The 24,811-nt window shown below is 55.6% G+C and overlaps 1 protein-coding gene across 3 annotated transcripts in view; it reads left to right on the top strand.

Moving 5' to 3' along the window:
* The window catches only part of GPRC5B (G protein-coupled receptor, class C, group 5, member B), a 19,626-nt gene extending 710 nt beyond the window's left edge, over nucleotides 1-18,916 (top strand). The window contains exons 1-4 of one of the 3 annotated variants that reach the window (XM_012731944.1): nucleotides 7-53; nucleotides 7,985-9,025; nucleotides 16,065-16,177; nucleotides 17,438-18,916. In XM_012731944.1, the coding sequence (XP_012587398.1) occupies nucleotides 8,020-9,025; nucleotides 16,065-16,177; nucleotides 17,438-17,482 (1,164 nt within the window). In that variant the 5' untranslated portion in view covers nucleotides 7-53; nucleotides 7,985-8,019 and the 3' untranslated portion in view covers nucleotides 17,483-18,916. Of the gene's footprint in view, nucleotides 1-6; nucleotides 54-7,984; nucleotides 9,026-16,064; nucleotides 16,178-17,437 lie in introns of those variants that run through there. The other 2 variants (XM_004692092.2, XM_012731945.1) reach the window with 2 other exon arrangements.
* The last annotated feature ends 5,895 nt before the right edge of the window (nucleotides 18,917-24,811 follow it).

Genomic DNA, 24,811 nt, shown 5'->3' on the forward strand with positions numbered 1-24,811 from the left:
GACTCGGGACGAGGGCCAGCGGGAGCGTCGGCGCTGCGGGACCGCGGGGGTCGGTGAGTGTGAGTCGCGCCGATGGGGTGGAGGGCGCTGCGGAGACCCCAGAAACTTTTCCCGCCGTGGACTTGGGAGGATGGGGATCTGCTTTGGTGCTTCTCAAAGCCCTGCTCTGGGCTTAGTCGGCCGCGGGAGGTGGGGATCTTGGTGGAGGACCTCAGTGCGGCGGGAGCCGAGCTGCAGCGAGCGGGCTGGGGGGCGGGGAGGGCTGTGTGTCCCGGCCAGCGGAGATCCAAGTCTCTGCGGAAGGTCTGGGGGTGACCACAGGTAAAGGGCAGCTGGGGGTGGACGAAACGGGAGAGCGTGCAACCGTGCCCGAGTGTCTCGCCGCGAGGGGGGTGCAGGCTGTTCTAGGGGTGCGGGGGGCCTCGTGGTAAGCCCGCGGGGGCTAAACAGACAGGCAGACAGACCCCCGTCGCAGGGGCCGGGCTTTGGGGGTGAGCGGCAGCACCTGCCGCAGGGGCTAGAGGCCGAGGTCCAGGACGACTGTGGCTCGGACTTCAGGACGGGGCGGCGAGGGTTGGGGGGGACGGGCGGGACACTGCGGGAGAAAAGAGGCAGCTGAGGGCTGGGCTGGGGGACAAAAAGGAGCGGCTGCTTACAATAGTGGTCGGCGTTTCTCTTCGGGCCGGGCTAGGGGTGAGGACTGAGCCTGTGCCGCGTCCCCTCTCCCTAGGGAACCGGGCTGACGGCAGCTGCACCCGCCTCGGCCCTGGGGACCTGGTTAACCAGCCCGAGAGGGGGACGCCGACCTTGCCGCCGAGCACGGCCCCAGCGCAGCCCGTGCCTCCTCACCCGGCCCCTGCCCAGTCACACCCAGGCCTAGCCAACCCCCCCTCCTCATCTGTCCCCCGTTGTTAAGGGGGCGGCTCCTTGGAGCGCGGACAAAGGCCCCTGGAGTGTGGCGGGCCGCGGCGTCCCCGGCGGGGCCCCGGCCCACGCGCCACATTGGCTGCCAGACTGCGCCAGGATGGGGGCACCTGAGCGAAGACCGGGAAAAGCGGGGTTCCCGCAGAGACAGAAGTGGGGGAGGGACTGGCCGGAGAGCGGGAGAACTTCAGCCCTGGAACCTTGGTTCAGAAGTTTTCTCCGCCGGGGTGGGGGCTTTCGGGGAGTCAGAATCTGAGTGAAACTGCATGCAAATGACATGTAAATAAATGCAAATCGGCACCTGAGGGTTGGGAGCGCCCCTGGGGGGGGCTTGTGTTCAGACTAGCCCGAACGGTTTCTTATCTGTTCCCGGGTCTGCATCTGAAAAGGGAAGGGGTCAGCTGAGTTGAGAAGATGGAAGGGAGAAGGAGTCGCCATTTGGGGCACAGTGGGAGAGGAGCGTCTTGTTAGAGAGAGGCCGAGAGTCCTTGCTGGCGGCTGATTCAATAAGTGTGCCAGCTGCCGGGGCGCTGCCTCGGGGACACCCCGGTGGCCAAGTGAGGACCCCTGCTCTTGGGGTGGGGAGCTGCGCGAACCGCTCCAAATAAGTAAATTAATTAGGAAGGAAAGCTGCCGGGGACGGAAGGCAGGGTCATGTGAAAGAAAGTGGCAGGGGTATTTGTACAGAAGAAAAGACTGTTGTGATCACTGAATAAAACGGGGAAAGATGGGGGGCTGCCACTGGGAGATTTCAAGGGGCCAGAGCCAGGCAGAGGTGGCTGGAGGTGGCAAAGAGCTCAGAGAAGCTGAACAAAGGCCGTTGTAGCTGGAGCTCGTAGGCAGATGGGGGTGGGGGAGAGGGGAGATGGCTGAGACCAGCCGGATCGCAATCTTTTGGGCCAGTGGAAGGAATTTTTGGTTTTATTTTCCTGGGCCATTGAAGCCTTGGAGGGTTTGGGGTGGGAAGCCAAGGGATGGGATTTGTAGAAGCTCCCCGGACTTCAACATGGAGACTGAAAGCAGCCCTTTCCGCCCGCCTCGGGGGCTTATAGCTGGTCTCCGTGTCCTGAAGGGCTGCGGACCCCCTCCTGGGGACCCCGGCTCTGGCCAGCCCCTGTGAGGAGTGGCTTAGGTTTTGAAATCCACGCCCCACTTTTAAACAGTTCTTGCCCCTTCTGCCATCCCCCACCCAGAGCGTACACCTACATAAGAGCTTCCCTGCAGAACTTCCTGGGGTTCTGAGTTAGTCACTTTTCTCCTCTGGGAATTACAGCCCTAAGAAACCGTCAGCCCAGGACGGGGCAGCCAAGGATGCAATTTGCATTTAAATGATTGCTTTTATTTACTGGATTGGAGCCGCTTTGCATATTCATGGATCCGGGAGCCTGCGTTCTGGCAACCCTGTTTACTAACCCGTGAGGTTATTCACTGTGAGGGCCCCCAAATAGGTCGGTGGTCCACACAGCATTGAGAAATGAAGATTATGAGATGGTGTGACTAGAAAAGGACACCAGAGGGTGAGATTGCAGGCCTGGGAAAGAGCTTAGTGTCAGAAAACTTGTAACAGTTTAATCAGGCCGGAGCAGGAAATGCATTGGCGGCCATGGTGGGAGTGGTCTGGGGCAGACTGTGATGCTGGGGTGCGTGGGGAGCCTGGCTGCAGCCCCTCCTGGCCTTCTGCCTGACCTGGGGGGTGGGGTTAAACCAGGGATACAGTGGGAAGGCCTTGGGGTCAGGAGATGGGAGAATTGGTTTCTAGTTCCAGCTTAGCCCGTGCGTTCTGGTCTCTTCGCCCAATTCTGTGCCTTTACCTAGCCCACAGGACAGTGGGACTTCTGATGGACTTTTAAATAGCAGGGACCTGGTGGCCCCTGCGTGTTGGGCCTGGTGCTCGGCCCTGCACGTGTTTTAGACTGATAGAGTGTCCGGCTGTCCCTCCTGCTGTCACCTGCGCCCACCTCTAGGGTTCCTGGGCTGGAGATGCCTCTGATCTGCCCCTTGGGTCTGTGCTCCAACCACAGGAACAAAGCTTGACTGAGTGTTGCGGACACCACGTGTCTCCTCTCACAGAGGAGGCTAGTGCTACAAGGATGGATGGGGAGGGGGGGGGAGTTGGCCTGGGCGCCCTGGGGAACCACCCTCACAATGAAGATCTCACTTCTAGTACATGCTTCGGGAATTGTGCTAATGTGGGGGTTCCCAGAGTAGAACCTTCCCAAGGCATCACCCCTTCACAGCCCCAGGGAACTACCTCTGCTTTGTGGGTGGCAGGGAAGGCTGGAAACTAATGGTGGACAAAGACCCCAGTGAGCCCCTGCCAGGGCGTGCTGTGGCAACCCCCACATCTGGAAAAGCAGAGTCAGAAAAGCCCACTGACATGGGAGCATTCGCCAATCTTTTTTATTTACTTAATAGGCTCTTTACATATGTGCTGACTGCTTGTTAACCACCATCCCAAGCCCTAATCAGTCATTTTAATTCTCATGGCCCCATGTGATGGGCCCTGTCCTCATTCCCCCCCCCCACCCTATGTTTTGCAGATGAGGACATTGAGGCCAGAAAGGTTATGTTGGCAGTAGGGGGTAGGAGGAGGGTCACGGGGCTCTAGCAAGTGGCAGGGACAGGACTTGAAGCCAGAAGGTCTCACTGTCTCATTAGGCAGTTCGGGCTGGCATGTGGAGGGGCAGGCCAGGGCCCGCTTGCGGCCTTCAGGCAGGAGTGCGTCCTTCACGCAGGAATCCTGCCTGCATTCTTCCCAGCCTCTGCAGGCCCCGGCCCGCCAAGCAACGGAGCCCGCTGCTTCACCACCTGCCGGAGGCTTCTGGCCCCTCTGCAGGGGGTGTGTGTGTGTGTGCGTTCGTGCGTGTATTTAAGTACATCTGAATGAGTAACATTGCTGGGAGCCTGGCTGGCGGCGGAGGTAATTAGTATGTGAGCCGAGTCTTGCACATCCGTTCACATTTATTCATTACTCCTTTTGAGGAGCAGCGCGCCCACAGCCACGGGTTTGTTGCCATATATTCATCCCATCCGTCTTGCCTAGCGGCTAGCTTGGAACCCCTAATCCAGGACTGTAGGGTTTGGGATGCCTGGGAGCTGCTCAGCTCATGGCACTGGGAGGCCCCAGGTAGCTGATGCAGTGGCATGGGGTGACCCGACAGTCTGTGGAAGGGGCTGGGACTGGGGGTCCTGCCCCCCCCCCAGCCTCCTGGGCAGACCTGAGCATTCCCAGGACTTGAGGCAGGACTCATTGGAGCCCACTCAGCCGCCCGCCTCGGTTCCCTCTTCTGTGAGGTGGCGATGAGAGCATCTGGGGAGCATAGTTATGAATTCATTCATTCAGCCAGTGGTGTAAGAGCCGGGCCCATGTGCCAGGCCCTGGGAATCAGCACAAAACGGAACAGGCAGGACCTGGCATGTGTTGGGTAGAGGATGCTTGATTAAGAGCAATAAAATAAAATCATTGAGAAGGGTAGCACACGCTGCAAAGAACAGATCAGGAGTGCCGGCGTTGAGTGTAACAGGGGCAGGGAGAACCTAATTTAGACAGGCTTGCCAGCCAGGGGCCACAGGGGCCGCTTCTGGAACCCTGTCTGTGGTGAGTCAGGGACAATTGTCCTTTGTCCAGGCTCTGCTGCTTTCTAACCGTGTGGCCTTGGACAAGCCAACAGAATGCCCTGTTTTTATTTTCTGTAGAATGGAAATAGTAACCGTACGAGTATGGGGACCAAGTGGGTTTGGGGGTACACTCTTGGTGTCCGTGTGCAGATAGGGCCTAGTTGGTGGGGAGTTCGTAGCAGCGGGCCTGGAGCAGGGGAGGCTGTGAGGTTCACAGGAGGAACAGAAAGCTGCGCAGCAATTCTGAATCCCCCAGAGAGTCTTCATGAGCTGACCTCAGTTGCATTCTGTCCATCGTGGACATTGTGCCTTAGAGTGGCGTGGTCTGCACCTTGGGGAAGCCTTAGCAATGCTAATGACCCAGTGGAGACAACCAGATTCCACCAAATCCACAGGATCCACTAGTGGTTGCATCCACATACTTAGATGTTAAGCAAGGGGGACTCTCTGGAAGAAGGGCTCACATGATATTGGAGAAATAATAGAACTTCTTTGTTAGCCAGTGATACAAATCCAGCTCACACTGGCTCATTCAAAAAAAGGTGTGGGTGTGGGCAGCTGACTGGCCACTGAAACTGCAGAGACCAAGGTAGCTGGCTTCAGGCATAGCTGAATCCAGACACTCGGGGCCCTGGGACTGTGCTCCATCACTTGACCATATCTTCTGGGTCACCTATATTCCCAACTGCAGTCATTTTTCCTTTTAGCTTGTCAACCCAAACAAAAAGAGAAGGCCCAGTAAGCTCCAGCAAAAACCCTAGGACTGGTTCTCATGTCTGGTGCAGGCTGTGTGCCTTTCCCTGAGACGGTCGCTGTGGCCAAAGGCCAGCATAAATGCCCTGATTGGCCAGGCTGGGTCAGGTGGCTCGCTAAAGGACCGTCTGCAGCTCTTTTCAGAACTGGGAGCAGTTTTGGGCAACACAAACAGCAGCTGTCCTGGAAAGAAAGTGTCCACCCTCAGGAATGAAAGCAGAAAGCAGAGTGTATCCATTTCCCCTGTCAAAAAGGAGTGAGCCTGGACCCCCGCCAGGGGCTTGCTGCACACTTTCAGAAGCTTGGCCGCCATCTTGGTGTTTTCATCATCCCCATTGGTGTGCCATTGTGGTTGGGAGCCCAATCAGGAGCGGGGAGGAGCAGGGGAGACCAAACACAGCCAGGCCTGGAGAGAGGAAATTTCCCCCAAGGGAGTGAGTGGAGGCAGCTGCAAAGGCCAAGGTGGCCATGGGTTCTGCTCTTAGGCCTTCTCAGCCTTGGCACTGACATCTCGTGTCAGATAATTCCCTGTTTTGGGGAGTAGCAGGGAGGATGTCCTGTCTATTAGGATCATCCCCAGAATCTATCCGTTAGCAGCATCCCCAGTTAATAAGCAATAATGTCTCTAGACCTGGCCCAGTACCCACTGGGGATCAAAATCCAGGGAGGAATATGCGTGGGCAGGGAGCTGATGGCATTTTGTCCCAATGCCTCTGGCTCCTTTCTCTTGACTCCCAGTTTGCTTACAGGACCTTGTAGTAAGCTGCGATGAGGACAGTATTTTCCTAAAGGGTGGATGCACGGGTATGCCCAATAAGCATGCCACCCGAGTTACAGCAATCTAAAAACCTCCAAGAGAGGGGTATTTAAGTGAGTAGATTCCAAGGACTTGGTGAGTCGGTTAAATAAATAGCACAGGTGACGTGTAGGCACGGCATCAGTAACTGAGTAGTACCAGTGACTGGCGTGGGTACCACTGCCCCTCGCTTGCCGAGCGGGATGCTGGGAAGCTCCCAGAAGAGCATCCCTTGCCAAATGCCTTCTACTCTGAGCCTGCCTATGCTGCTCTGTAGGCAGAGGAGCCGGTCCCCACAGACCCAGGCTGCTCATTCAAGGACATCAATAATTTATCCCAGTCGATGGCCTCACAGCCAAGGCAGCGTCAGCACCGCCCATGGGATCCCATAAAGGAGCAGAGAGGTGGTCGATACCGCATTTACTTAAGGAAGCCCCAGGGGCCTGCTGGCTCTGCAAGAGGTGGCTGCTTACGCCTCACCGGTGGGTAGAGCTGAGGCCTCAGGCCCAGTTTGAGATACCCAGCAATCATGGCAGAACTGTCCAGGTTGATGTTTCCTGAAGACCAGGCTGCCTTCAAGGGCAGGAAGCTGGCGGCTGTGGGATGGGGGGTGGGGGGGGAGGGGCGCCTCTTGTCCATCCGTGTTTACTGGGCACCTACTTTGTGCCGTGCTGGAGTCCACCCCAGAGCACTCATCCGTCACCTCACTCCCCCAGGAGACAGACAGACATCTGCGTAAAGGCCTTTTGGGATGACGCCCTTGGGGGAGGGCTATACAACATCTAGTGGGTGGACACCAGGGCTGCTGCTAAATACCCCACACTGTGCAGCTCCTCTCCACCCACACCCCCACACCCCCCGCCCATGCCTCCACAAAGAAGGAAGGGGAACCCGAGTCAGTGATTCCCAAACTGCCCGAGGAACAAGACAGTGCCCTGTCCCACGACTAACGACAGAGGAGGCCAGGAAGGAGGGAAAGGAAACAGAGTAAGCGGGGGTGGGGTTAGAGCGAAGAAACAGGCCCAAGTGGAGAGGAGTGGGGCATGACCTTGGCCAAGGCCAGAGCGGAGGGCTTGAGAGGAGACACCAGGCAGGAGTTTTCTCTGCCAGGGGTCAGAGGACTATTGAACAGAGGAGCTGGCCAGGGCAAGAGAGAGGCTTAGGTGGGCCCGTCACCGCAGCTGCTGTGCCGAGTCCAGTGTGCGTGGAAACCAGAAGGCCCAGAGAGTCCTCCAGGCTCCCTGGGAAGAGATGGACTGGTGGTGGGAGGGAAAGGAGGGGCTCTAGGAAGGCCCTGGGGGAGCGGGGTGGGGGTGAGGAGAGAGAGAAAGGGTGGAGCCTAGGAGAGGTCACTTCATGGTATAATGTGTTGGCTTGCGTGACCTTGGCCAGGTGTCCTGACCTCCAGGGACCCTGTTGGTTAGTGATGTGACGACTGGACATGTCCAGTGCCTGACCCAGGGTTGTCAGTAATGGTGACTGGTGCCACTGAGCTTAAAACACTGAGCCCGTCTCTCAGCGCCGTGCCTGGTCCATGACCCACTTTCTCAAGTTTTATTTTATTCCCTTATTTTGCAAGAGGTCCGACACAGCCAAGCATATAGAATCCGAAGAATACGAAAGGTGTACAGACAAAGTACCTCTCCCTGACCTTGCCCTCTGGCCTTTAGTGATGACCCATGGGCTCTGGGCTAAGGGCGCGGGTGGGAGCTGGACCCACCCCTCAGACACGCACCAAGGACAGACAGGGCTAGGTGAGGAAGGGGTGCCTCTCCTGGCGGTGACCCTGGCCGCCACGCTGGCTAGCAGGCTTGAAGGAGGTGGGTTTGCTTAAGGAAGTCAAGACTAGGAGTTCTAAGGTGAATTGTTCTTTCCTTCCGTCTCCCCCACCAGGACCCGTCTGCCACCTGCTGGGGTCAGAGAGAAAGATGAGAGCCCACCAGGTGCTCGCCTTCCTCCTGCTCTCCGTGATCGCCTCCGGGGCCTCTGAGAACGCCAGCACGTCCCGGGGCTGCGGACTGGACCTCCTCCCTCAGTACGTGTCCCTGTGCGACCTGGACACCATCTGGGGCATCGTGGTGGAGGCGGTGGCTGGGGCGGGCGCCCTGATCACGCTGCTCCTGATGCTCATCCTGCTGGTGCGGCTGCCTTTCATCAAGGACAAGGAGAAGAAGGACCCGGTGGGGCTCCACTTCCTCTTCCTCCTGGGGACCCTGGGCCTCTTCGGGCTGACGTTCGCCTTCATCATCCGGGAGGACGAGACTATCTGCTCCGTGCGCAGGTTCCTCTGGGGCGTCCTCTTCGCGCTCTGCTTCTCGTGCCTGCTGAGCCAGGCGTGGCGCGTGCGCAGGCTGGTGCGTCGCGGGAAGAGCCCGTCGGGCTGGCAGCTGGTGGGCGTGGCGCTGTGTCTGATGCTGGTGCAGGTGATCATCGCCATCGAGTGGCTGGTGCTGACGGTGCTGCGGGACGCCAAGCCGGCCTGCGCCTACGAGCCCATGGACTTCGTGATGGCCCTCATCTACGACATGGTCCTGCTCGTGGCCACCCTGGGGCTGGCCCTGTTCACGCTGTGCGGCAAGTTCAAGAAGTGGAAGCACAATGGGGCCTGCATCCTGGTCACCGCCTTCCTGTCTGTGCTCATCTGGGTGGCCTGGATGACCATGTACCTCTTCGGCAACGCCCAGCTGCGGCAGGGAGAGGCCTGGGGTGACCCCACCTTGGCCATCACGCTGGTGGCCAGCGGCTGGGTCTTCGTCATCTTCCACGCCATCCCGGAGATCCACTGCGCCATCCTGCCCGCCCCGCAAGAAAACACTCCCAACTACTTTGACACGTCGCAGCCGCGGATGCGGGAGACGGCTTTCGAGGAGGATGTGCAGCTGCCGCGGACCTACATGGAGAACAAGGCCTTCTCCATGGATGAGCACAACGCAGGTGAGGGGCGTCGCGCGGCTGCTTGGGGCGCGGGACGGTTCTCTGGGCTGAGGTCGAGGGGCAGATCAGCGCCCACAGCTGCTGACCCCCATGCTAAAACTGGCCCAGCGGGAGACTTTTTTTTTAATATAATAGTTCATTTTTACATCATTCTGTGCCTTTTCCCGTCTCAGTTGTAATCCCCGTGGGCTTCCCATCACCAATTCACCCGTGTGCCATCACCATAGTCCTGTGGACACCCCCGCCCCTATTTCTAATCCCACTCCCCACTCCACCCCGTCAAATGGCTCTGGTATATAGCTGTTCGTTATTATTTTTTCCCCCTGATCCTTTATGCTCCTGCTATGAGTGAAACCATCCGGTATTTTTTTTTCTTCTTTCTGGCTTGTTTCACTAAGCATGATCCCAGAGGGAGATTTTTATCTAGCATTTTGTTTTATCAGTTGCTCACTAATTTAAAATAAAAGTCCAGGTTTCTGGCTGCTTTGAAGTCAGATCTGGCAATGCTGGGCTGGACTTACATTCCCATGGGCAGCAATTATCTGGGCAGACTTGACCCAGTGGGTGTATGCTGGAGGGGCCTGCCTCTCCCCTCTCCCCAAGTTGTGGCTGCCCCTTTTGATGGGCCCCGTTTCTGCTTGCCACATTCCCCACTATTCCCTGTTGCCCCCCGACCTGTCCTCTAGAACATATTATGTTAACATGCCTCTCTGAGTGCGTTTGTAGCCTGTGGATCTGTTGGTTGCAGGCAATACAGTGCTCCTGTCCCACCCCCCACTCCTTTGCCAGGAGTGTGTAAATTTGGGCCCAGGGGTAGGTATCAGGGTTCGAATCCTGCCTGTCACTTCCTAGACTTGTGACTTCCAGCAAATTACTTTTCCTCTTTGAGCCTGTTTTTCTCATCTGTAAAATAGAAACAATGAGAAAATGCACCCCACAGAGCGGCTGTGAGCGCTAATGGCCTGATTGCGGCCTAAGGACCCGTGCCCGCTCCGTGGGGTCCTCTGGAGCAAAGCCTGAGACCTGGTGCGCAGGTGGTGTCCTTGGAAGGTGATTCCTGCAGAAGTCAGGGCCTGACAGTGAGCCCGGAAGCAGACTCCAAAACAAAGGCATTAATGAGCCGGCTACCTCTGTGGGCACCCTGGGTGGGGCTAGTCCCCAGGAGGCCGCTTCGCATCTGTGCCCCACCCCCCACCACTGCCCCCACTCCCCGGGGAAATGGTGCTGAATACGTTCCATTGGCTTCTGTGGCAGGAAAGCAGGGACTGGGGACTCTTGGGGTGCAGGTTTTCTGGGTACACAGAGCTGTCATCTACGACTGCAGCAGAACTGCAAGAGAGCCGAGAGGATGGGATCCTCTCCCTAGATGACTGAGAGGTGCCCCTGAGGGACTCAAAGTGAGTCTGCTAATTTCCTAGCACTGGAGGTTAAATAAAATCGCCTATTCTCGGTCACCTGAAGATGAATCAGAGGCCCCAGTACTGATAACAATAACAGCAGCGGTTGTTAGTATTTAACAGTAAGTGCCAGGCCCTGTTCTAAGTCCTTAATCTGCATTATCTTATTAGTCTTTCCCCCCACCAAATCCAGAGGTGCTATTATTGTCGCCATCCTATAGATGACTCAGTGGGGGCTGCAAGAGCTTCCATTACTTGCCCAGAGACAGGGAGCGTGTGTGGCCGTTCCAGGCTCTGGGGTGGAGTGCCAAGAGCACCTGCCCATCCCCTCCAGGCCAGGCCAGGGGTACAGGACAGCATCCAGGGGTACCCTCCAAGGCTCCACCGCCCTCCCCCTGGCCCCAGCCTCCTGCATCTCTGCTTCCAATGAAGGGAGCACCCCTGGCCCCAGTCGGAACAGGGCTTCCCCCTCACCACTGGCAAGGCCCTGTCAGGGGCTGGCCGGGCTTTGGCAGGGAAAGGCAGTGGCCCTGGTGCGGCTGGATCTCCAGATTGTCAGAAGATGGGATCAGGACAGGGGTCATCATGGGGAGTCCAGAGGATCCTTCCGGAGCCCTGATGAGCAGAGGCCAGGAGCCTGGCCAGCTGCTGGGGGCCCAGTGGAGCCAGCTCCTCCCCATTCCTTCTGGCACAAGATCCTCTGTAGCTGAGGACCCTGGAATCCCCTGGTGCTCGAGGTCATCAGGTCTCTTGCACATGCATGTTTCTCAGGGACATTGGTCTATCGCTTCAGATTCTCAAAGTCCATCTGGGACCCCTAGAAGGTCAAGAGCCAGCGTTGCTGAAACTGGTGGTCAGTTTTCTTGCAGTGAAATGGGGGGGGGGGGCATAACGCCCCAGTCTTAGCATCTATGAAAGCAAAGACAGCTAACCTCCCGGACCGGGTATTGTTCTGAGCACTTTAGCGACCATTCTCATTTAGTGCTACAGTAACCTGGCGAGGTCCATCCTGCAGGTGGGAAACAGAGGCACAGAGCTGATGCACAAGTTGCCCGAGAGGCAGAGCTGGGGTTCAGACCCAAGCAGGCTGGTCCACATGCCCGACACTGCCGCAGCATCACTCCCTTCTAGGGTCCCTGTGAGTCAGGACAGTGCTGCCCTTCAGACAGAGCATCAGGCCCATTTTACAGACAACTGAGGTGGAGGGGAGGGAAGGAGTTCAAGTTCCCCTGGAGGATGCGCACAGAGCAGAGAGGGCGGCTGCCTTCCCATGTGTGACGCGCAGCCTTGTGAAAATGCAGCCGCTATTGCAGGCTAGGATATACCTGGTGGCCAAAGGCATCAGGGACCCAGCCGTGTCGGGGGTGGCTCAGGGGGTGCAGGGGTTCTGAGAGGTGCCCCACACCCCCTTCTTCACACTCACATATTCCAAAGCCAAGTCAGTTGTCTTTCCCGCTCCTGCTTTTCCCAAAACAAAACATCATTTTATTATTCCTTTCTGATGATAAAAGAGCCACAATAACCCTACAGAAGAGCCAGCAAGTGAAATCAGAGAAGTTGCTCACAGCCCCTGGCGCCGCCCACTACTGACAGGCACCCCGCCTTGCAGACCCCCCTCCTGAGCAGCGAGCCCAGTCTCCCCTTCCCAGCAACCCCAGAGGGGGTCAACTCTGTTGCCCGCTACAAACACTTTGGCAGCTTTTTCAAGTGACCAGCGCCTCCGAGTGGACAGGTGTGCAGGTGTAAACAGGACACCTGTGCAGGTGCACAGGACAGGTGTGCAGGTGTAAGCGGACAGCGTGGGGGGAGCACAGGTGACCCCAGCAGCGCCCTGCTCAGCCCACACCCAGAAGGCACGGAGGCGTCCAGGGTCCCACTGCGGGAGGCCGCAGCACCGTGTCGTCTGCAGGATGCACCATCATTCATGTTTTCTCATCTCCTGCTAGAGAATGTTCTGCTTGTGCCTGGGTTTCCGCTGCAAACAGGATTGCAACAAACATTCTTCCCCGTTCACCTCTTTGTGCTTTCGATAATGAACTCCTGACAAAAATATAACTGGACACAGCGAGTCAGAAAGAACTCACTTTTCTACCTCGATAGACACCCCAGATACAGCCCTAAAATACTGACGGATATGCTGCTCCCTGAATAACTGTATGAAGACCGTTGCTGTCAGATCTATTTATCTTAGTGGCCTGGTTTCACATTGCCCCAGTGAGTGAGCACCAGCATTCACGTGGGGTCAGACGGGGCGGCCCTCAGGAGCCTCAGGGGGTGCAGAGTGGGGCTCTGATGGCACCCCAGCGAGGACTGCTCGCTTTAGTGAGGGGACGCCTGGGCATGGCCCTGCCACCGTGAGAGCAGCTGTCATGCTCTTTGGCCTCTACCAGCGTGTGCTCGTGGGAACTGGACCCTTGAGGAGCCTCGCCCGGCAGCTGTGGGTGGCCTTTCTCCCTTCCTCTTAGCCAGCCAGCCTGGGGGTTCTCCTGCCTGTCATCTTCAAGAGGTGGGAAGGGAACTCCCCAGGCTGGCTGTGGCTCAGCCAGGCCCTAGCAGCCTCTGCCCCCATCTTTCCATCCCCCAAGCAAGACCCCAGAACTATACAGTTTCACTCGTAACCCTAACAAGGCATGAGGTATGTGATAAAGGATGAAAATACTCCGGAGGAAGTAGCACCTCAGGTCACATCTTGGAGAGCGTTAACAAGGTGCAGTGCATGTTCCCCTTCCGAGGGGCAGGGAAGAAGAGGCTGCTTCCTCCCTTTAGAGGATTTGGCCTCTCAGGGCTCACTGGGGCTCAGGGGTAGACTCTGACCCTAGCTTCCACTTGGAAGGGCCCGAGTGGGCTTTGGGGCTAAGCCGTTCTAGCCTGACTTACGGAGTCCGGGCAGGAGAAAGCTGGCACTTACCCTATGAACTCTGACTTCTGTGGGGCTCCCTTGATGCATCAGCCCTGCTTGCGTTCCAGAGCTGACCCAGTCGGGGTGGGGCATTAGGATTCCTGAAGTTATCAATAGCTTAAAAATAAAGAGGATTTTACTTGGTTCGAGTGAATAAAAAACCTCATACAAGAACAATAAAAGAATGTACTGGAGATCAGGCTTCAGGATCGGTTAGATCTAGGAGGTTCAAGCGATGACAAGATTTGGTCTCTATCTCTTGACTGTTAGCATCAGAGCAGCCCAATGCTCTAGATTCTCAGAGTCCCAGTAGAAAAGAGGAACATTTTCTGGAACGCTCGAGCAAAGACCCAGGGTTACCAATGGCTGGACCTGATCCCCTTCTCTGAAACAGTCGGTGGCCAGGGAGGTGTGAAGCCCTGATTGTCCAAGTCTAAAATCACATCCTTGTATCAAGACTGAGCGGCCTAGAGAGTGTGTGTTTGGGGGTGGGGTGAGGGAGGTGAGGCAGGCAGGGCTGAGAGGATGCAGGGCAAGAGGCAAGAGGCAAGATTTTGCCACAGTACAACAGAAGGACCCAGGGGCCAAAGCACCCCAGGATGCGGGGTACAGACGAGCCTTTGTTTCTTGGGGAGAATGTGTCCGAGCCAGATTTCCCCTCCACAGCTGGCAGGTCTCTGCCATGTGGGTGAAACTGTGCTGATGGGCTAGGAACTGAGACTCCTCAGGGTGCAGGGACTGTCTCCACATCCCTGGGCACTGCTCTCGCACCCGCTTTTCACCTCCCACCCCAGGAAGGCCGTCTCCTTGCCCAGAGCGCGCATAAGAGCTGCTTGAAGGCTTGGGCTTTTCCTAAGCACACCCTGGCACTTCCATTGCCCACCCTACCTCAATGGCTTTGGTCCAGCCTGGCTCGAGCTGCCCAAGTGTCACTAAATGCAAGTACTTCCCAGGAATTAATGGCTGCAAGTAATCTTGGGAGCCGGTGATGGTCTGCCTGGGGTTCCAAAGTGAGTTTTGCCACTTACCAGCTGTGTGACTTCGGGCAAGTTACTTGATCTCTCTGTGCCCCATGGAAAGTCGAAATACTAATACTTCCGTCCCTATTGAGCGATGAAAGTTGAGTCAGTATTTATACTCTTCACTGTGCCTGGCTCCTCCTAAGACCTCGCTCTCGGTTAATGTGTTACTCGGGTGAGTTTGGTTCAGCCTCAAGTAACTTGTAAACATCTCAAGCTCTCTTGCTTCTTTTTACCCAGATAAACGACTCCTTTCAGGAAAGAGATTAAGAAAAGCTTTTCTTAGCCAAGCGAGCTTAGTGCTTTTGATGAGAATGAAGATAGTGAAGACACCATCCCACAACGAGACAGACTTTTGATTTGCTTGGTTTTGCTAGATCTTGCACATTATAGTTTTTGATAGACTATTTTTAGAGAGGTTTTAGGTTTGCAGAAAAACCCCATAGGAAGTACAGAGTTCCTACACCTGTTGGCGAATCAGTTTCGATACACTCTTATTAACTAGATTCCATGATGTACACTTTATTTATTTAAACATTTTACTTATGTATGCAGACAGAACTGGGGTACAGGCCAAAGGCAGAGGGGTAGCAAGGGGATTCACCAGAGAGTAGGGAGCAGAACTGGCAGATCGACAAAGTGCACTGCTGAGGGGAGCAGCGGGGAGACAGGAGAGGCCCACTACGCCATGTGGGTCACCTGCAGGGCAGGGATCGAACTCGCACTGAAGTGGCCGCAGCTTGGCTTGGCTTCGCAGTGCAGCGCTCCAGCCCGCTGCGCCAACAGGCCCGCCCTAATGTACACTTTAAAGGTCACATGTGGGCAACTCTGTGAGTCTGGGAGAGCAGGACTCATTGTAGTATGACAGGAAACAGCTTCGCTGCCCGAAGCTTCTCCCTTCCTCCCCAAACCCAGTGTTCTCCCATCTTTTTACTGTGATGGCTTTACCTTGTCCAGAATATTATAGTTGGGGTCACAAAGAGGCTATTTCACTTTGCAATATGCATTTAAGTTCCCTCTGTCATTTTATGTCATTTGGTTTCCCTTCAGAAAAAAAAAAAAAGGAAATTCAGATCTCTAAATGTACACAGCAAAGAAGAAATGTCATTTCCCTACCAGAGCTGAAAAGTATGGACAGATTTTGCCACCTTTCCTTCAGGGCAGACTTTCTCCCTGCTTGGAAGTTCCCCGTTGACTGGGGTCCTCTCTGCCCTCTTCCCAGTCATTTTCCCATGGAGACAACCTCTGCTGTCAGGATTCCCCAGCTCTGCGTGTCCAGAAGCAGCCCACCGCGGGTGCGTGTGTGGTGTTGGACCTCACAGACTTGGCATTCTGTCGTGAGGAGGTCCTTTGTCCAGGGAGACCTTCTGAGGGGTGCTTTCTTGTCCCTCCTCCCTCCCCACTCACCCCCCACTGCTGGGGCCTGGTGGGGGGGGAGGGGCAAGTGGAGCCCCAGCCCTGGGCCTCCTCCCCCAGAGAGCAGCCTGTGCCCTGGATTCTGCACACTTCCAACCCCACAGAGGGAGCACAGGGGTCAGGCTCCAAGAGAGCCAGAGAACAAAGCCCCTTTGTGACTTTTGTTTTGAATCAGCTTGTGACAAAGGAGAGGAGTGGGGAGGGGGCGGGGAATGTGTGCCCAGAGCATGATGTGGATGCAGGAGAAGAAAACAAAACTGTGTCTTGTTTTGCTGCTGCTGTGTCCTGCTCCTGGCGGCCTCCTCCAGCCCTCCGCACCGCAGGATTTCGTAACGGCAGCTTGGGGAACAGACCCAGCGCCCCGTTCAGAAGCAACGTGTATCAGCCCACCGAGATGGCAGTTGTGCTCAACGGGGGGACCGTAAGTATCAGGAGGTGATGTGCGGGCAGCGGGCTCAGCGCGCCCCTGTCGGGGAGCTGCCACGGGACACGCTGCTCGGTGGAGGCTGCTGAGGGGTCTGCAGAGGCCGTGGGGCCCAGTCGACACCCTGCAGCTAGAATGCATGCGATGCTTCCGGTTTTCTTGTTTCTCTGCTCCCCCTTTCTCCACACACAGAAGACCCACTAACACCATGTATGGAATCATTTGGAAGAGTCCTTATTTTGGGGGGAGCGGGGGACCTGGTACCATGATTTCTTTCCCTCCCATTATACAGAAGGTACCCCCCTGCTCTCTCAGAAAAAGCCCAGAATGGGGAAATCACGGCAGATCTTTGCAACCACCCAACCTAGTTGATCACACCCCCCCACCTGGCCCCTCCCTGCGCCCCAGTTGGTGCTGGGCCCTCCCACCCTGACTCCCCCAAAGAGGTCGTCAAAACTGAAGTGACCCCCTCACGCCCTCCCAGAATGAAGACTGTGCAATCTGAGGGTTACTAGCTGATGCCAAACAGACCTGGAGCAGAACTGTCATCCTTTCTGTTTTCCCTCCGTGCAGTGACATCATTGTTTCTCCAGCAATCCAAAGACACGCGCTCATTCCCACATTTAATTTCCAAACATGGCTTCATGCTTCTTCCAGAAACGACGCGTCGGCCGTACTGGCTTTCCATCCTTTGTATCATGTGCTGATTCCATAACTCAACCTGAGCTTTTTTCTCTTTCTCTCTTTATTTTCAACGTAAGTCAGGGATGCTCTTGGATCTCAGGAGGGAACTTGGGTGTCTGCCTCTCAAAGGGTAGGCGAGGCCCGGCTCTACCACTGTGGCCCTGCGTTGCCATGTGCTCAAAGACAGACTCATAGGTTGGCATTCTGAAGCCCCCTTGCCCTCCCTGGGCCTTCTGGGTGCCAGAAAAAGCCTTCAGCCTGTGCGTTATGGCCAGTATGTGGAAGAGCAGCCCCTCCTCCAATTGCTGTTAAGCCCTGGTGGTCCTTTCTAGGCCGGTGAGCATGGGCAGTGGGTTTCTGGGTAGGGAAGACTTTTCACCCTGGGTCCACAAGGCCAGCAAAGGGAGATGACCTTCCCCAGGACGGAGCGGCCGAGCACGATAGCTGCTCTCCTTGGAAATGACTCTGTCCACTAGGAGAAAGTAGGGTGACGTAACTGGTGTGCTAATTAAACTTGGTTTCTAGGTTGACTTCGCCAGCACAGAGTTCTTAGTGTGTTATCCTTGTTTCCAGATCCCCACCGCTCCGCCAAGTTACACTGGACGACACCTCTGGTGAAAGACTTAAGTTCCAGAGAATAAGAATCTCTCTTACCGATTTTATTCCCTGGCTGTGTCTTTGTTGAGGGAGAAATCAGTCACAGTAGCCGAACCAGGCCGCCTCACAACCAGGAGCTTTGGAAACCCTAGACAAGGGGATTTCGTGTAAATGTGAACACTGCTGAACTGAAAAGCTAACACCGACTGCCCTCCACACACACACGTAATACCAAACCAACCTCGATCCCCGCAAACTAAAGCAAAGCTAATTGCAAATAGTGTTAGGCTCACTGGAAAGCGTGGCTGGGAAGACTTTTCCGCCTCCTGGGGGTAGGACGGAACCACGCTCACGGCTGGTGGGCCTGGCTGGTGTTGGTAGACTCTGGCCGGCCCCACACCACCATCACCCCACCCCGGCCGTCTCTTGGAGACGACTGTCTCACTGAGGAGCACTGGGGACCTTTCCACTACCTTGCTTGTTGGTTTGCACATTTCAGGGGGGTCAGGAACACTTCAGGAGGTTGTGGGTGTTGATTCCCAGGTGGAGTCTAACCGAGTCACGGGGTAAGCTTCCAAGCAGTGGTGGTGGGGCCCTGGCATGTGCCAAAGAAGGGCAGGCTCTCTGGGAGGTGTAGGAACCAGGGCAATGAGAAGGTGGTGACCAGCCACCATCCCTTCTATGGGGCTTTGCTCCCGCATCTATGGCAGGAAAGCCAGCACCTCTCTGGCTGAGCGAGCCCGCAGCCTGCCCCTGCCCCTTCATCGTCTCCTCTCCCTGCACTGACCAGTGCTTCTCTAAGCCCCTGCCCAAGTGACGGAAGCCTGAAGCCCTCCTGGGTGGGCGGCCGGAGGCAGGCGCCGGGGCAGGCCTCCTGTGATGGTCTCTAGATGGGTCACCGGGTGGGTGCCCTGAGAGTGGAGAGATGTCACCCACAGCCTGGCCCGGCTGATAGGGCTTGGATGGTTGGATAGCGACAGTTCCAGAGTGGGGTGGAGCCTACAAAGGGTTGTTGCTTTGGGGAGTGTGATCTGGGGAGCACTTCTGTCTTGGTTTACTGCAAGTTCCATGAGTAAGTTCCTCCTCAAAGCCCATCGCTCCTGTCACAGTTTCCATCTGTCCTCAGCAAATCATCCCTCTGTTATCTGACATCGCGAACATCTCGGCCATCAAAGCCCATGTCCTCCTCTGCACTGTTTGGCCAGCATAACTGCTAATACCGATCCAAGCAAGGAGTTCTAACCTGACGGCATGGAATGTCTAAGTGAGGGCGCGACCTTTAGCGTCTATTCTAATGACTATATTGCTTTTTTTTTTTTTTTCTATAAAACAACCCATAAGCCTTTAACCTTTTAAAGCAAATGAAAAAGGTTAGTGTTTGGGGGAGGGGGAACTGACCTCTTCATAAGCCAATATGTCAGAGCTGAGTATGTCTTAATAAACCTTCTGATTTTTCTCGAGGCCCTAGTCTGCTGTGTCCCGTCTCACCCTTCCCGCATCCTTGCCCAGTGCTGGGGAACAAGGCCAATCAGCCATGCCCCCCGTGACCCTCCTTCTTCGCGCCTTCCCGCTGGCTAGCGCTTTCCCTGTATCGGCCACGCTGGGGGGCGGACGGCATGCACACGCTGGCCCTACCTGAGCCCCGGGAAGCCGCCTGCCCCTGCCTGGAGCATGTGCTTGCTTCTAGAGAATCAAACTCCAGCCCTCCGTGCTGGGAGCACTGAGGAGCACCGCACACCTAGGGAGGGAGGAGAAAGTCCTGGGGAGGGAGGAGAAAGAAGCCAGGACTAGGGTGGGGGTGGCATGCACGCTTAAGTTTTCTGCAAATAGAGAACTCACCCAACACCTCAGTCCAGTCCGGCGAAAAACACAGCGTTACACATTCTCGTGCCAGGAGATGGTTGCTCAGCCCCGCTCTCTGGAGTCCTTTGGCGCTCTCTGATACCGTCCGTGACTCGGTCTGCGAGAGCCCCCCTTGCAGAAGGGAGCGATTCTCTGCATCGCTGTCTCTCCCAGCTCTTGGTGGCCCAGGCACGTAAGGTGAGCGCAGCGTGTGTGGCTGTCACTGGGAAGTGCGTCTCACCGCCTGCGAGATGGAGCCAGCTCGGAGCCTTGGGGAGCCCCACTTAATGAGACCTTTTTCATTTCTGTTGCCGATATTTCACTGCGCTTGTGGATTTTGCTTTATTTTGGCTTTAAGGTCTAGAGTAGGCCGCGTGCCCTCAGGATCCAGGGGGAGGTGGAGAGAGGGCGTAGGGCAGGAGCTGTTGTTTTTCTAAGAACTTCACCTGAAAGGTACAAAGAGACACCTCTGCCAAGAGACCTTGGCAGCCAGCTGCCCCCACGGAGCAAAGTGAAATACGAAGTTCATGGCGCCTCTGATGAAGAGCTGTTTCTGTAAACAAGACTTGTTGGGGGAAATGCGGCTGAAGGAGAGGCTATGTGATCAAAATACCCGTCTGAAAGCACAAGTCTCCCGGTGTCCCAGCGACTACAATCACCTTCCAACTACAGCAGCCGCTCGTGTGCCCCCTTTTGATCACAAATGCTCGTTCTGGTCGGGATTTCTTCACTGGACCGGAGGGCGGGGAGTGCGGGCATCGGCTTGGAGGACCGACAGACTGGAACGTTCTGTCTTGGGTCTTGGGCTTTAGATTGGGTTGTTGGAGTCTGTGTTCTTAGCAGAGATTCTGGCAGGGCTCCCTGGAAAAGGGTAAAGTTGGGGTGGTCTTCTGGCTTAGCCAAGGCTGAGTGGAACCGCAGTCTGCCAGGGAGCATCGCAGCTCCTGCCAGCTGATGATGCAGCGATCACACCAGCTTCCCGGGTTCTCGGCCGGTGCTTTTTATTCATTGAGAAAGAGCTAAGGCTCGGTTTTGATAGATAATATATATTTATTAAATGTATTAATGTGTGTTTTATAATGTACCTTTATCCTCCCCCTGGCTGACTGTTGCATTCTCATAAAATGAAAAAAAAAAGTTAAAAGAAATCTGAAGACAATCAATGTATATCACAAATGATTGTATATAAATATTACAAATTTAAAAGGTTGTAAAGCATGGGCAGATACGTTTCATTTTCAAAATGCTGTTCTTAACACAAAAATAAAGGCTTTACTATTTACTCAAGACGTGTGGTAACTTGTCCAAACAGCCCAGAGTAACTTCTAGCTTTCCGTCTGCTCCTAGGCTTAGTCTGTGGCACTGTGAATGGGGGAGTTCTGGTTAACAGCCAACCGCAGAACAAATGAGGGTCATAAGTTACCCATCAAATGAGGAACTTTCTATAATACTTTGGGGCCTAGGCAACAAAAACCCTTTGTCTATGATTTCTGTCTGGGCTAAATGTCTCATCTTGTGGGTTTGCAATAAAAATGAAGGGCCGGTCACCTTTGGAAGTGGCGGGAGGGTTGGGGGGGGTGTGGGGGGAGCTATTGTCTGTTTCACAAAAAAAGTCCTCACTGCAGATTTGGGGACTTGAATTTAAAAACAGGTCTTTGCAGAGCTGGCCCAAAGTGGAAACTCCAGCACCTCATCTCTGAGGAACTACAGCTGTTTGGTGGAAAATGCTCCAGAAGAAATACATGGTTGAAAGAATAAAATTTGAGGGAAGTGCAGAAAAATTAAAAACTGGAACTATTTTGTATTGTTTGCACTAAGGCCTGTCGGCTACACATTCTAGGCTGTGTGGGAAGAGTCCGTGTCCCCGTGGACCGAGTCACACAGCACAAGCAGGCTGTGGCCACCTTCCTGCATGGTCTGCTTGGCACGACAGGGGAAGAGTCGGCAAGAGCCCTTTAAAGCGGGGGGATCGCCGCCGACGCCCCCTCATCATCTTCCATCTTGCATTTCACTGTGAAGAAACGAGAGAGACAGTCAGAGCAGCTTTACACTCCCAGGCAGACTCTCACTCTGCGTGCGAGCGCCTGCGTGGTTCGTGGTTCTGGCCCCGGCTGGGAAGGCCGCGGGCCGTCGTGCGCCACTTCCAGAGTTCATGGCCATTCTCCACTCAGTTCGGAAGGTCAGAGTGTGCTCTGCAAGTCGGGGGGGCCGAAGGAAGGCTTGCTAAAGGTGATGGCAGGCTGCAGGCTCCCCACCTGCCCCAGTCATCACAGCCCTGCCCGACTCCCCCCGGCCCAAATTAAAACCTCGGGGTGGTGTGGGTAGTCAACACAAGGTCAGAAGAGAATCTCTCCTGGTCTTTGACTGTCTGGACAAGAATGTGATCCCAGCGATTTCCTGAGTGGCCCAAACAGGAAAGTTGGCTGAACACAGCAAGTCTTCCACAGTCCGGATGCCTGAGAGGGTGTTTCGAGACGGGTCGCAGGCTCTGGCTACTTGTGGAAAACAACATCCCAGCAAGAGGAGGTTGGAGGTGCTGCCACACAGAGAGAGGCTTCCCGCCATCAAGCCGGCCCTCCGCTGGCCCTGACCTCCCAGTGACCAGGGCGCGCCAGCCGTCCAGGCCCAAGCCCAGGGCAGCGTGAACATCACCACACGCACTGCAGGTGTTACCCCGGCCTGCACCTGGCTACACCCAGACCTTCCAGGGGCTCCGGGTCATGACGGCCGCTGTGCAGCCATCCCAGACTGCGCAGGCGCCAGGCAGACAGAATCTTGCAGACTTTGGTATCACCAGCATGTCACCAGTGCTGAACAGGGGAGGGGACTCCGCAGGCCGCAGGCTGCAGCTGAGCCCCTCCCCCCCACACCTCCTCTATCCCTCACTTCTCGGCCCAGGTGTCTGTTTACACGTGCCCACACCCCGTGCTCACGCTCCAAGTGCCTTTTGCAATCACGCTCTGGCACGCATGTGGGCAGCGAAACCTGGGGAGACAGCAGAGCCAGCAGCGGGAAGGTGAGGAAGAGCCGGGCCCCCCATCTTTCCTGCAGTGACCCGGGGCAAAGAGAGGCGATTTCCAGTGTCAGCTTCCATGCAGGAATTGCAGTTTCGGGGCTTGTATGTGTCCCCCTCTGCTCCTTCGCCCCACCCTGGCAAAGAGGCAAGTTACAATGCGGGCGTTGCCCAGAGCCTCTGTACTTTCTATGTTTAATAACAGCAACATTTATAGTTACTTATTTGGATTCGGGAACTAACTAACTCAAACCAGAAAACTATTTTGAATGTTTGGAGCTTGTGTTCCTGGACATTTTAATTGTTTGCACTGTATGGGAGACTTCGTTGTGCCACCTCCATGGAAATTGTGAGCAACCAGTGAGACCCCAGATGCATCTCAACCCTGAGGAAGAGGACGGTGGCTGACCTGCCCTAGCCAAGGGTGCACCACACCTTGGTGGGTGCTCTTGCAACAGCTGCTGATCCGATCTGCACCCCAGGATATGAATGACTGGCCGCAGGTGGAGGAGGGCTCCTGATTTGCAGCTTTTACCAGTTTCCACTGTGGATTTCAAATTGCCAGGCTGACAACAGGATACTGTGCTGGGAAGAGACACCCCAGACGGCAGCCCAGCACAGAGCCATGCAGAGAAGAGAGCCTCGAGAAAGTCCACAGGTGTGGTCCGGGGCCAGCTAGGTTTGCATTGCTGGAACTCTGCTGGAAATGCAAATCCAGGGGCGCAACCAGACCTAGGAAGTCAGAAGCTGGGGGGGGGGGGGAGCCTCCAGGTGCCTCTGCTGGCTGCGCCTGTTGCTGGGGCCCCTCTGTGCTGGCCTTGAACCCTGGGCAATTTCTGCAGCCATGGACGCCGTGTGTCAGCTGCGGTCCTGTAATGGTCTGGGGCGTGGGCACCAGCGTTGACTTCAAGCTCGCCTGCAATCAATACTCCGCCAGGGCTGAGACGCAAACTGTGGCTGGAAGAGCCCCTTAGAGCCATTCGGAGGAGTGTAGAATCCCCCTTGGTGTCCAAACTCATGCTGGTTGTTGCTGAATCTCCTTTTTTAAAAAAACTTTTATAAATACATTTTGTACATTCTTCTTCATTTTGTGCCTTTTTTCATCTCAGCTGTCATCCCCGTGGGCTTCCCACCACCACTTCTCACCCGTGTGCCGTCACCAGAGTCCCGTGTGCTCTTCCCATTCCAGTTTTGTGAATCTCTATATTTTAACTGCTTGAGTGACCTTCTCTGTCTACTGCTGTGACAGATGCTGGAGGCTCCGGGCACAGAGGGGAAGCTGGCAGAGGGGAGAGCGCCCCGCTCCCAGGGTTTGCTTGCTTGCCCACATGGCCTGAAGAAAGAACTCACCTGCACGCCTTTGTCTTGGGGGGTTTTACCAACTCCTATCTGTGCCTCTGATAACCTCTCCCACATGCTCCCTGCACTTTGACTTTGCCTGGGGAGCACTCTTATGAGCTCTTTCAGTCATGACACAAAAGTCTTGAGGGACGAGAAGCAAAGGAGTAAGTGGGAAAGTCAAGACACCCTCGGTGTGGGTGGGTGGGAAATAAGCCTGGGTAATGGAGTCCTCTGGTGAGCCTGGACACAACCTCAAAGCCTCGCCCACCTTGGTCATCAAGTCCACCTCACAGGTGGGGCTGCCCCTTCCCGCAGCCACCCAGTAAGCAGGCTTTTGAGTGAAACAGTCGGCTCGCTCCCTGCAACGCTGCAGCCCTGCTCCCAGAATGCACTGGGTGCTCGTGACAACAGCAAGCTGCAAGCAGCAGGAGTGTACGTCGACTGGGTCAACCACTGCGGCCTCTGTGAACAGTGAGTACATGGCAGGGATGTGAGTGTGGCCCCCTGCCGGGGTTGAGGGGGGGTGAGGGTACAGAAGAGCACACGTGTGACTGTGCGGCAAAGCTCAATGTGCAGGGACACACATAAAGAGAAGAGCTCTGGAAGAAAAGCAACAGAATGGTGATCACAAGCCAGGGCCCGTGGCTTCACAGTGGCCAGGAAGGCTTTAGACGTGTTCTACTTCCTCAGCGGGGTTGGCAGTTAGGTGAGTGTTTTACGTCACAGCTGTATGTCTACCACTCCGCTCAAAGGTTGAAAGGATAAAGATGGTAGTATATTATTGAAACAATAATATTTCAATAATCACAGTCAACCCCTCACGGAATAAGGACTTTCCCGGTAACCTAAGGGGACAGCCCGAGTTCCATCCCCGGCCAGGGAGCTGACCCACATGGCGCGGCAGACCTCTCATGACCTGCCCACTGCTCCCCTCAGCAGTGCACTTCAGTCAACCTGCCTGTTCTGTCCCCCCTCTGTCTCCGGTGAATCCGCTCACCCTTGCACCTCTGGCTTGAACCCCAGCTGTATACAAAGAATAAAGAAAGAAAAGAAAAGAATGGAAGAGTGATTTAACAATTTGAGATGGGTGGGGCTCGGGTGTCAGTGGGCTGGTCCTCTTCTGTCAGGACAAGGAATCAGTAGATAATATCTAA

The sequence above is a fragment of the Condylura cristata genome, unplaced genomic scaffold (genome assembly GCF_000260355.1).
Source record: "Condylura cristata isolate star-nosed mole 26May11 unplaced genomic scaffold, ConCri1.0 scaffold00032, whole genome shotgun sequence".
In the NCBI taxonomy this organism is placed as follows: Eukaryota; Metazoa; Chordata; class Mammalia; order Eulipotyphla; family Talpidae; genus Condylura; species Condylura cristata.